The sequence below is a fragment of the Oryctolagus cuniculus genome, chromosome 15 (genome assembly GCF_051225735.1).
Source record: "Oryctolagus cuniculus isolate XC-2025 breed Fujian yellow rabbit chromosome 15, ASM5122573v1, whole genome shotgun sequence".
Classification (NCBI taxonomy): domain Eukaryota; kingdom Metazoa; phylum Chordata; class Mammalia; order Lagomorpha; family Leporidae; genus Oryctolagus; species Oryctolagus cuniculus.
In genome coordinates this window covers 59944192-59956811 of record NC_142881.1, presented here as the reverse complement: position 1 = coordinate 59956811, position 12620 = coordinate 59944192, and the positions used below count along the sequence as shown (strand labels likewise).

Here is a 12620-nt window from a genome sequence, read left to right as displayed (position 1 = left end):
CTAGAACCGGCGCCCATATGGGATGCTGGCACCGCAGGCCAGGGCATTAACCCGCTGTGCTACAACGCCGGCCCCAATCTCATCCCATTCTTTATTAAGATTCATTTTTAATTATCTTTATGTATAGAAGATCAACTCTATAATAAGTAAAGATTTCAACAGTTTGCACCCACACAGACACACAAAGTATAAAGTACTGTTTGAAGGCAAGTTTTACTGTTAATTCTCATAGTACAACTCATTAAGGACAAAGGTCCTACACGTGGAGCAAGTGCACAGTGACTCCTGTTGTTCCAGCTTCCTATAATGTGCACTCTGGGAGACAGCAGATGATGGCTTAAGTACTTGGGTTTCTGCCACCCACATGGGAGATCTGATTGAGTTCAGGCTCCTGGCTTCAACCTGACTCGGGCCCAGCTGTTGCAGGCATGTGGAGAGTGAACCAGCAAATGGGAGGGGAGATTTCTCATTCTCTTTGCCTTTCCAATAAATAATATCAATAAATAAAAAAATTAAAGATATATAAAAGAATCTATATATAATATACTTAAATATTTCTTTATTAAAATATACTTTATGGGACAGGCATTGTGACAGAGTTTGTGATGCCTGCATCCCATATGGGAGTGCCTGGGTTTCAGTCCCACCTCTTTTTTTTTTTTTTTTTTTTAATTTTTTGACAGGCAGAGTGGACAGTGAGAGTGAGAGAGAGAGACAGAGAGAAAGGTCTTCCTTTTGCCGTTGGTTCACCCTCCAATGGCCGCCACGGCTGGCGCGCTGCGGCTGGCGCACCACGCTGATCCGATGGCAGGAGCCAGGTGCTTCTCCTGGTCTCCCATGGGGTGCAGGGCCCAAGGACTTGGGCTATTCTCCACTGCACTCCCGGGCCACAGCAGAGAGCTGGCCTGGAAGAGGGGCAACCAGGACAGAATCCAGCGCCCCGACCGGGACTAGAACCTGGTGTGCCGGCGCTGCTAGGTGGAGGATTAGCCTATTGAGCCTAAACTCACAAAGATTTATAAATTTCTTTTTATGTATTTGAAAGAGTGATAGAGAGAGATAATGACAGAGAGAAAGCGAGATCTTTCATCTGTTAGTTCACTTGCCAAATAGCTACAATGGTAGGGACTGGGCCAGGTCAAAGTCAGGTACCAGGAACTGCATCTGGGTCTCCCACAAGAGTGGCAGGGGCCCACACATTTGGGTCATCTTCTGCTGCTTTCCTGGGCATATTAACAGGGAGCTGGGTCAGAAGCTGAGCAGCCAGGACTTGAACCAGCCCTCCAATATGGGATGCTGGTGCTGTTTAACTTATTCTATAGCACCAACTCCAGGAAATAAAAATTTAAGCAAAAAGCTGTACATAATTAAAAGCAATATGCTTCAGTATGAATGGAAGAAGAAAAAAGAAAATGAGAAAGTTGCAATTTGCGGAAGCTCTCAGATAGTCTTTTTTTTTTTTCTTTTTAAAGATTTATTTATGGCTGGCGCCGCGGCTCAATAGGCTAATCCTCCACCTGCGGCGCTGGCACACCGGGTTCTAGTCCCGGCCGGGGAGCCGGTCCTGTCCCGGTTGCTCCTCTTCCTGTCCAGCTCTCTGCTGTGACCCGGGAGTGCAGTGGAGGATGGCCCAAGTGCTTGGGCCCTGCACCTACATGGGAGACCAGGAGAAGCACCTGGCTTCTGGCTTTGGATCAGTGCGGTGCGCTGGCCACAGCGCACCGGCTGCAGCGGCCATTGAAGAGCAAACCAACGGAAAAGGAAGACCTTTCTCTCTGTCTCTCTCTCACTGTCCACTCTGCCTGTCAAAAAATAAATGAATAAAAAGATTTATTTATTTACTTGAAAGTCAGAGTTACACAGAGAGAGAAGGAGAGTCAGAGAGAGAGGAACAGGTCTTCCATGCGCTGGTTCACTCCCGAGTTGGCTGCAATAGCCAGAGCTGTGCTGATCTGAAGCCAGGAGTCAGGAGCTTCTTCCGGGCCTCCCATGAGGGTGCAGGGGCCCAAGGACTTGGGCCATCTTCCATTGCTTTTCCAGGCCACAGCAGAGAGCTGGATTGGAAGTGGAGCAGCCGATGCTTGATCCACATGGGATGCTGGCACGGCAGGTGGCAGCTTCACCTGCTACTCCACAGCGCCAGCCCCTCAGATAGTCTTCTAATTCTCTTCTTTTGGGCTTTGGGCCTGTGAGAGCTGGCTGATTTGGTGGTCTGTTAGGGCAACTTGCGTTGGAATCCAAAGATTATTTTGGCAAGTCTGTTACTCATATTTTTCCACTCTGGATGTGAGAATCTTGTTCTCTTGGAGGCTACTCTATCACTTGCCTCAATTCATAATCAATAAAAATTAGAAGTATAAGCTGTGATTTCTTCCCTTGACTTCTATTCCAACATGACGAGATAGGGTACACCTGAGACACTTAGTGAGCACACAGGTGAGCACAGGAAAATACCAATGAGCCTTGGAAGACTGATCATAATTCAGTAGGTAGGTAGCTTACCATTAACACATTCTGCAAATACATGTATTTTAAAATATTTATTTATTTATTTGAAAGGCAGAATTACACAGACACACACACACACACACACACACACAGAGGGAGAGAGAGACACACAGAGAAAGAGAGAGAGAGAGACAGAGGCAGAAAGCCAGATCTTCCATCTGCTGGTTCACTTCCCAAATGGCCAGAACAGCCAGGACTGGGCCAGACCAAAGTCAGGAGCCAGAAGCTTCTGGGTCTCCCATGTGGGTGCTGGGGCCCAAGTACTTGAGCCATCCTCCATTGCTTTCCCAGGTACATTAGTGGAGACCTAGATAGGAAATGGAGCTGCTAGGTCTCAAATCTGGAGTCACAGGTGGTGGCTTTACCCACTATGCCACAGCACCAGCCCCTATTCTGCAAATACTTAATGATTTATATGACAAGCCAGACTCTTGGCTAGGGGCCAGAGTTACAGATATCCCTCCTGTTGAGATCTTCCAAGTCAGGTAGGGGAAGTAAACCTGTAAACCTAATTAGCCACCAAAGAGGCTAGAAGTCCTAAAGGTACCAGCTACAAAGGGGACTCAGAGAATGGAACAATGTTGGATTTTAGGAGGGAAAAATTTTAGATTTTAAATGGGAGGCTGCAAAGGAATTTTTGTTTTGCTTTTAAACATTTTTTAAAAACAGATTTTTTCATTTTTTTCATAGGCAACCTGACTGGGGTGGGGGCGGGGGAGATCGTCCCTCCACTGGTTAAGTCTCTAAATGCCAGCAGCAGCTGGGGTTGGGCCAGGCAGAAGCCAGGAGCCTGGAACTCCATCCAGGTCTCCACATGTGTGGCAGGGGTCCAAGGACTTGGGCCACCTGCCGCTTTCCCAGCAGCATTAGTAGGGAGCTGGATCAGAAGTGGAGCTGCCAGGACTAGCACTGGTGGCCTCGAAGGATGCCAGTGTCGCAGGTGGTGGCTTAACCTGCTGCACCACAACACAAGCCCCCTTGCTGGCTTCTAGAGCATAATCCTCAGCTTCGGGAACAGGCTTCAGGCTGCTAGCCATTTTTTATAATTCCATTTCATCGACACAATGCTCATTGGATAGATTGTATTATTGTCCCCATTTTACAGATCAAGAAGTCAGAGGCAGAAGAAGGTTAAGTAGTTTGCCTCTGGTCACACATTCCTGAGTGGCTGACCTCAGGTCCCACCCCGGGTCCGCCTGACCACAGAGCCTGTGCTGTGAACCACCATCCTCACCATTGGAATGGACGTCCTTTCCTGTGTGTGCTTACACAGCATCCCATATTTCCCAGCTGGTAACACGCATCGCACCTGGCATTCATTCAACGACTGTCTGCCTCACTAGACTGCAAATTCTATGAGATCCTTCCCTGCTCTGACTTGTTCCAACATACCCTGCCTCACACATAGCAGGCACTAAATAGATAACTGTTGAGTGAATGTGAATATATTATGATGAATTATGGCAAAACTTCCTTCTAAAAATTCTTCTTAATCAACAATCACTGATTTAAAATTCAAAAAAAGTATTTATTTGAAAGGCAGAGTGAAAGAGAGACAGACAGAGAAATCTTGTATCTACTGGTCCACTTCTCAACTGCCCACAAAAGCTGGTGTTGGACCAGGCCAGAGCCAGAGCCAGGAATTCAATCCTTGCCTCCCTCGTGGTTGGCAGGGACCCAAGCACTTGAGGTATCACTGCTGCCTCTTGGGGTATGCATTAGCAGGAAGCAGAGCTGGGAGTGGGACCCCAGCGATCTGATATGGGATGCAGGTATTCCAAGCAATGTCTTTTTTTTTTTTTTTTTTGACAGGCAGAGTGGACAGTGAGAGAGAGAGACAGAGAGAAAGGTCTTCCTTTGCCGTTGGTTCACCCTCCAATGGCTGTCACGGCCGGCGCGCTGCGGCCAGCGCACCGCGCTGATCCGATGGCAGGAGCCAGGAGCCAGGTGCTTCTCCTGGTCTCCCATGGGGTGCAGGGCCCAAGCACCTGGGCCATCCTCCACTGCACTCCCTGGCCACAGCAGAGAGCTGGCCTGGAAGAGGGGCAACCGGACAGAATCCGGCGCCCCAACCGGGACTAGAACCCGGTGTGCCGGCGCTGCTAGGCGGAGGATTAGCCTAGTGAGCCGCTGCGCCGGCCTCCAAGCAATGTCTTAACCGCTGCACCAAATGCCTGCCCCTGCTTTTGTGTTCTCACTAGTGCGGGCAGCATGGGCAAGATATATAAAATGAGTATGAACCTTGGGTTCTCTGATAGAGCTGGGGTAGTGTCAATAACGACCCTCAGGAACAACTGGAGATGGCCTGGGTTTGAGAGCTGCATTGTCTGAAATAGCTTTTCTACAGGAAATCCAAGTGCTTAAAAAGGAATCTCCTGTGTCTTCCTGAATGGTTTTAGAACTTTGTGGGGCCGGCACTGAGGTGCAGCGGGTTAAAGCCCTGGCCTTAGACACTGGCATCCCATATGGGCACTGGTTCTAGTCCTGGCTGCTCCTCTTCTGATCCAGCTCTCTGCTATGGCCTGGGATAGCAGTGGAGGATGGCCCAAGTCCTTGAGTCCCTGCACCCATGTGGGAGATCCGGAAGAAGCTCCTAGCTCCTGGCTTCAGCCATCTGGGGAGTGAACCAGCAGATGGAAGACCTCTCTCTGTCTCTACCTCTCTCTCTAATTCTGTCTTTCAAATAAACAAAATAAATATTTTTTTTAAAAAAAGAACTTTGTACATCCAGGTGGTTTTACTGGTTTCTGTCTACCACAGAAGAACAATGGTGCAAAGACTGAAAAGGCAGGGCTATCATGTTTAGGCTGCCATGTTTCTAAACTGCCACCAGATGGGAGTATTTTAAAACTTTACTCTGACTTCCTGATACTCTTTTTGTGGGTCATAAGAAGATGGAACCTCAGTGTCCCGATGCAGTACAGAAAAGCATACATCTCTGTGTTGTTGGAAATTGGATTCACGTGAGATTGCCAAAGAGAAATGGATATTAAAGCAAGAGAATTAATAGCTGCTATGTAGCAATGGAAAAGAAGTTTGTAGTGTGAAAGAGAAAAATTATTGGCACCCAAATCCAATATTCTGGATGAATGCATTCTTTTTCTTTTGTTTCTAAGGCTGTCCAAATTGAATCCTTCTCATGATTCCCCATTATATTTTTTAATATTAATTTATTTTATTTATTTGACAGGAAGAGAGACAGAGAGAGAAAGAGAGACAGAAATCTCCTATCTTCCAGTTCACTTTCCAAATGCTAAAAACAGCCAGGGTTAGGCCAAGCCAAAGCCAGGAGCTAGAAACTCAGTCTGGGTCTCCCCGTGGATGACAGGGACATAAGTAAGTGAGCAATCACTTGCTGCCTCCTGGGGTGTGCATTAGCAGGAAGCTGGAATCGGAAGTGGAGCTGGGACTGTACCCAAGCACTCTGATGTGGGGTGCAGTCATCCCATCTGGCATCTTAACCACCATAATTATTATCTTCTGGTTTTAGGAACTCAAGAATGGCAAATTTGGCCAAAACAAATATGCATTTGTTTTGGGATTTCTTAAGAATTCAAAATCTGGGGCCAGTGTTGAGGTGTAATGGGTTAAATCATCACCTGCAGCGCCAACATCCCATGTGGGCACCAGTTTGAGTCCTGGCTGCTCCACTTCTGATCCATCTCCCTGCTAATGTGTCTGGGAAAGCAGTGGAGGATGGCCCAAGTGCCTGGGCCCCTGCACCTGTGTGGGAGACTCAGATGAAGTTTCTGGCTCCTGGCCTTGGCCTGTCTCAGCCCTGGCCATTGAACCCGTTTGGGGGGGGGGGTGACCCAGCAGTTGGAAGATCTCTCCCTCTCTCTCTTTAACTGTACCTTTCAAATAAATAAAAATAAATATTTAGGCCCGCGCCGCGGCTCAATAGGCTAATCCTCCGCCTTGCAGCGCCGGCACACCGGGTTCTAGAACCGGTCGGGGCGCCAGATTCTGTCCCGGTTGCCCCTCTTCCAGGCCAGCTCTCTGCTGTGGCCAGGGAGTGCAGTGGAGGATGGCCCAAGTGCTTGGGCCCTGCACCCCATGGGAGACCAGGAGAAGCACCTGGCTCCTGCCATCGGATCAGCGCGGTGCGCCGGCCGCAGCGCGCCAGCCATGGCGGCCATTGGAGGGTGAACCAACAGCAAAAGGAAGACCTTTCTCTCTGTCTCTCTCTCTCACTGTCCACTCTGCCTGTCAAAAAAAATATTTAAAAAAATTCAAAATCTAGTGAGCATTTTGTGATTAAAATTAATTTTCATTCTCAAAAGAAAACATATTTCTTTTTCTTTTTTATAGAAACATTAAAATGTTTATACATTTTATATAAACATTAAAATGTACATTTTTATACAAAACTTATTTATTTATTTATTTGAAAGAGAGAGAGAGATCGATCTCCCATCTGCTGGTTCACTCCCCAGATACCTGAAACACCCAGGGCTGGGTCAGGCTGAAACCAGAAGCCTGGAACTCCATCTGGGTCTCCCATCTGGGTGACAGGGGCCCAGGTAGTTGAACCATCACTGCTGTCTTCCAGGATGTGTATAAACAAGAAGCTGGAATCAGAAGGAGAGAAGCTAGGGCTTGAACCAGCCTCTCCGAGGCGGGGTACAGATGTTCCAAACAGTGATTGCACAAAATACCCTCCCCAAGCCCAACATCTTTAAAAATTTTTTTAATTTATTTTTATTTTATATGAAAGGCAGAAACAGGGCAGGGGCAAAGGGAGAGAGAAAGAGGAAATCAGTCTTTTCATCTGCTGGTTCATTCCCCAAATGCCCAGAAGAGCCAGGGCCAGGCCAGGACAAAGCCGAGAGTCCAGAACTCAATATAGATGTGCCTTGTAGGTGACAGAGTTCCAGGCACGTGGGCCATCACCTGCTGCCTGCCATGGTTCACATTAGCAGGAAGCTCAGTTGGAAGTGGGGAAGTGGGGACAGAAACCAGGCACTCTGATATGTGATGTGGGCAGCCCGGACACTGACCTATCTGCTGTGCCAGCGCCTGCTCCACAGCCCACATTCTTATTCACTGTACCACTTCTCAGGTACATCATGACTTTTGTCATTTCCTCATCTGTAAGTGGGTATTTACCCTACGCTGAGAGGTTTAGACTTGAGACAGATTGATATAATGCATTTACTCTCCCAGCAAATGTGTATTGAGCTACTACCATATAGAGGGAAGTACCAGGTGTTATCTAGCTCTGGACAAAGCAAGGCAGCACAGTCTGTACTCTCACAGAGCTCGGAGTCAGAGGTGAGGAAGAGGTAGTTTCAGGTGGTCTAAGCACTGGGGAATAGACAGCACCTTTGGACAGAGTGATTTGGGAAGGCTTCCTGGAGGAGGTGATCTTTGGATTGAGGCCCTTCCCACAAAAGGGAGTGAACCTTGCACAGACGGGAGAAAAGTGATCCAGCCTGCCTGCAGCGAGTGCCGAACATCTCTATCAAGCACAGCAAGGGAGACGGGAGTTCCGTGTGGACGTTTTTCAATGAGCACTCACGCGCTTGGACAGGCTCCGTGGTAATCCGACAAGGGACAAGCCAGGCTAGTTTTTCCGAGCCTATTCTAGCTCTGTATGTCTATTTTCCTTCTTCAGAGAGTACTGAAGCATAAAGTTTTGAAAAAAACATTTTTATAAAAGTTCCTACAATCCTTGGCAATTATTCCCTTTAAAACAGCTTTTACAGTTTTCGTCCTTTTTTTTTTATTTGATTCTTTCTTTGATTTTCTTTTTCTTTCTGGGACTAAACAGGAGAGGGAGGAGGAAGAGGGTGGGAGAGTGAGTGGGAGGGTGGGTACCAAGGGAAGAATTACTGTGTTCTGAATGTATTTAAGAGATACATGCAAATAAAAAAGCCATAGTTTTTAATATTAACAAATTACTTTTTTAAATTAGTGGAAGTTGCTGTCCATCAAACCCATGCAAGTGTGATCTGTGTTTCTGGAGTCCCAGTAACCATTTCTTTCTAATTTAGAAATTGGATGAAGATGTGCGTCAAAGCATTGCAAAGGAAATGAACCTCTCTGAAACAGCCTTTATCCAAAAACTTCAGCCCACAGACAACTTTGCACACAGTAAATATGCATTTCTTTAACATTCTTGAATGGCACCAGAAATTACTTTTTAGGTAGGGGACTGACATTGAAGAGAGATGTCCATTCATTGTTTGCATGCAGATAGTAGATGGAGATTCCAATTTTTTTTTTTTTTTTGACAGGCAGAGTGGACAGTGAGAGAGAGAGACAGAGAGAAAGGTCTTCCTTTTGCCGTTGGTTCACCCTCCAATGGCCGCTGCGGCCAGTGCACCGCGCTGATCCAAAGGCAGGAGCCAGGTGCTTTTCCTTGTCTCCCATGGGGTGCAGGGCCCAAGCACTTGGGCCATCCTCCACTGCACTCCCGGGCCACAGCAGAGAGCTGGCCTGGAAGAGGGGCAACCGGGACAGAATCCGGCATCCCGACTGGGACTAGAACCCAGTGTGCCGGTGCCGCAAGGTGGAGGATTAGCCTATTGAGCCGCGGCGCCAGCTCCAATTTGTTTTTCAGTTTGTCTAAGGGAGGGAGTGTGCTAGCTGTGATTTAAATGTGTTCCCCAAAGTTCATGCACTGTAAACCTCATCACCAATGCAACCGTGTTGGGAGGTGGGGCCTGATCAGAAGCCTTTAGGTGAGTGCGTGAATATCACACGGAGGCGGTGAGCGAGGCTTCACGAGCACTTCTTCCACGCGTGCTCTCTTGCCTTTCTGCCTCCCACCATGGGGTGATGCAGCAACAAGGCCCTCACCAGATGTTGGCCGCTGAATGCTGGACTTCCCAACCCCCAGCACTGTAAGAACCAGACTTGTTTTCTTCATAGACTGCCCGGTCGGTGATATTCTGTCATAGCAGCATGAAACGGACTCAGATAGGGTGTTGGTGAACCTGAACGTGTCAGTTCCAGATCTAGCTCCCGGTAGCCCCAGTGTGCTTGCCTAGCCTTCCAGCATCCTTTCACAACACGTTTTAGCTGTTAGTGATGCTCCTGAAATCAAGGCCTGCGACCTGCTTGTGTCTGAATGACCTCTCTTTGGCTTTTCCTGCCCTAAAGGTTCCCATTTTGGACTCAGGTGGTTCACGCCGGCAAGTGAGATCCCACTCTGTGGCCACGCCACCCTGGCTTCTGCAGCTGTGCTGTTTCACAAAATAAGTAATGTGGTGTTCTTTAATGAGCCTATCACGTAGCAAATATGTTTTTAAAGGTCTCACATGTTCTTTCTGATAGACCTAAGTGATTGGTATAAAGAAACTTCAGCATTTATTTCATATGATTCGTGTTGCAGAAACAAAACAGTAGCCTTCAGTAACATTTTAGCATTTTGGAGTATGTTCCAGGCATCATGGGGTTTTCTCCCCCTAGAATGTCACTTTTTTAAAAAATAGGAGATCTCTTTGTGACCAGCGTGGCAGGGAGCTTGAGCTTGCACACGCAGAATAGGCATCTCACATGCTCTGATACCAGGGACCTGAAAGGCATGCTTTGCTTTAAATATTTCCTCACCCTGGGAGCAGATGCCTGCTTCAATTTTTTTTTAATTTTATTTATTTGAGAGGTAGAGTTATAGACAGTGAGAAGGAGAGACAGAGAGAAAGGTCTTCCATCCACTGGTTCACTCTGCAAATGGATGCAATGGCTGGAACTGTGCTGATCTGAAGCCAGGAGCCAGGAGCTTCTTCTGGGTGCAGGGGCCCAAGGGCTTGCGTCATCTTCTACTGCTTTCCCAGGCTACGGCAGAGAGCTGGATGGGAAGAGGAGCAGCTGGGACTAGAGCCAGCACTCATATGGGATGCCAGCACCACAGGTGGAGGATTAACCTGTGCCACTGCACTGGCCCCAACCTGCTTCAATTTTGAGGCCTATGGAACTTCCTTGTCTCACCTCATCCCAGCCCTAGGGTGATAGGAGGGGTGTAGAATCTGGGTAATGACACCCATGGGAGAAGGGGCCATCTGAGCTGTAGAATAAGATGAAGGCTTCTGTGCAAAGAGCTAGAGTGGGAGGAAGAACTTTGCAGGCAGAGGCAGCCCCAAATGCAAAGCCCATGAGATGCATTTTGTACAAGCAGAGTGTCTATAGCTTCCGGTAGAGGCTGGGATTGGCGAGCAATAAAGTTAAGAGACTAAGGCCTCTCTATTATGTAATTCCATAGACATTTGGTAAAGAAGATTTTGGTTAGGCCGGCGCCGCGGCTCACTAGGCTAATCCTCTGCCTTGCGGCGCCGGCACACCGGGTTCTAGTCCCGGTTGGGGCGCCGGATTCTGTCCCAGTTGCCCCTCTTCCAGGCCAGCTTTCTGCTGTGGCCTGGGAGTGCAGTGGAGGATGGCCCAAGTGCTTGGGCCCTGCACCCCATGGGAGACCAGGAGAAGCACCTGGCTCCTGCCATCGGATCAGTGTGGTGCGCCGGCCGCAGCGCGCCAGCCGTGGCAGCCATTGGAGGGTGAACCAACGGCAAAAGGAAGACCTTTCTGTCTGTCTCTCTCTCACTGTCCACTCTGCCTGTCAAAAAAAAAAAAAAAAAAAAAAAAAAAAGAAAGAAGATTTTGGTTTCTGTGTAGAAGAAACAAGAAAGAAAGCAAACACACATCCTGCAGTATTGTTTAAGAACTCAATCTTGGGGCTGGCGCTGTGGTATAGGAGGTAAAGCCGCCACCTGCAGTGCTAGCATCCCATATGGGCTCCAGTTGGAGTCCTTCTCCACTTCCAATCCAGCTTTCTGCTAGGGCCTAGGAAAGCAGTAGAAGATGGCTCAAGTCCTTGGGCCCCTGCCCCCGTGTAGGAGACCTGGAAGAAGCTCCTGGATCCTGGCTTTGGATAGGCACAGCTCCAGCCATTGTGGTCATCTGAGGAGTGAACCAGCGGATGGAAGACCTCTCTCACTCTCTCTCTCTCTCTCTCTGCCTCTCTATAACTCTGCCTTTCAAATAAATAAATAAATAAATATTTTTAAAAAATAACTCAGTCTTGAAAAATAGATTTCTTTCTTCTTGAGAGAGAGAAAAGCAGGATTTATTTAGTTGGAAAACTCCTGCCGAAGTGGCCAGGAAGGCGGGGTCCAAGAGAAGAAGACTTTGAAAAATAGGTTTTACTGAAGTTGGATTGAGTGTCTTTTGAAAATGGAGCCCACATTCATTGTACAATGCTGGACTAATAATCCCCTGGGCTTCCTATATAGTGCACTGTTAAGGTTAGATGAGACAAGACTTGAAAAAATGCTTTCTTTCTTTCTTTTTTTAAAATATTTATTTATTTATTTGAAAATCAGAGTTACAGAGAGGAGAGAGAGAGAGAGAGAGAGAGAGAGAGAGAGTTCTTCCATCTATTGGTTCACTTCGCAATGGCCAGAGCTGGGCTGATCTAAAGCCAGGAACCAGGAGCTTCTTCCAGGTCCTCCATGTGGATGCAGGGGCCCAAGGACCTGGGTCATCCTCTACTGCATTCCCAGGCCATAGCAGAGAGCTGGATTGGAAGTGGAGCAGCTGGGTCTCAAACCGGCATCCATATGGGATGCTGGTGCTTCAGGCCAGGGCATTAACCCACTGCGCCACAGCACTGGCCCCAAAAAAATTCTTTCTAAGTAACATCTTACACTAATTATAACAAGAAAAACTAAGCTTTGGCTTAAAAATGTAATTTTATGCTCAATGAAAGTTAATATGGAATGCTAAGCTTCTTCATCTTTGAAATATGGTCAAATTTTACAGAAATATTAAGGGTGAGAAAATAATTCATAAATCTTGTGTTCATTAGTTATTCACAGTGAGGTCTAGTAAGTGGCCCCATTTGTATCAGTAACATGAGAGGATATTGTTATCGGCATTCGTGGTACGTTCTGTAAGTCTAATTTTTTCTGAAGAGCTTGGTGTATTTGGGATAAACCTGACTTGTTTCATATAAGACTAATGTTTGCAACTTATGTGTTTTATTTATTTATCCCCTTAGCGTATCTTAGACAAGTAGAGTTTATAACCCTATAGTTATTGTTTGTGAATATTTTAAAATCTGCATCAGAAAGCATTATGGCAACTCTATGAAGGCAGTTTAATTACTAGCCCTA

At 47.2% G+C, this 12620-nt stretch overlaps 1 protein-coding gene across 7 annotated transcripts in view; it reads left to right on the top strand.

Moving 5' to 3' along the window:
- The window catches only part of PBLD (phenazine biosynthesis like protein domain containing), a 41320-nt gene that overhangs the window by 18650 nt on the left and 10050 nt on the right, over positions 1 to 12620 (top strand). For 5 of the 7 annotated variants that reach the window (XR_016222210.1, XR_016222211.1, XR_016222212.1 and 2 more), the window contains 2 exons: positions 8505 to 8604; positions 9616 to 9714. The exons of 1 other annotated variant lie outside the window; for it this stretch is intronic. Coding sequence is in view for 3 of the 6 variants with exons in the window: in XM_089314945.1 (XP_089171071.1) it covers positions 8505 to 8604; positions 9616 to 9714 (199 nt within the window). In the remaining 3 variants the exon portion in view is untranslated. The remainder of the gene's footprint in view (positions 1 to 8504; positions 8605 to 9615; positions 9715 to 12620) is intronic. One more of the 7 variants, XM_089314944.1, reaches the window with a different exon arrangement.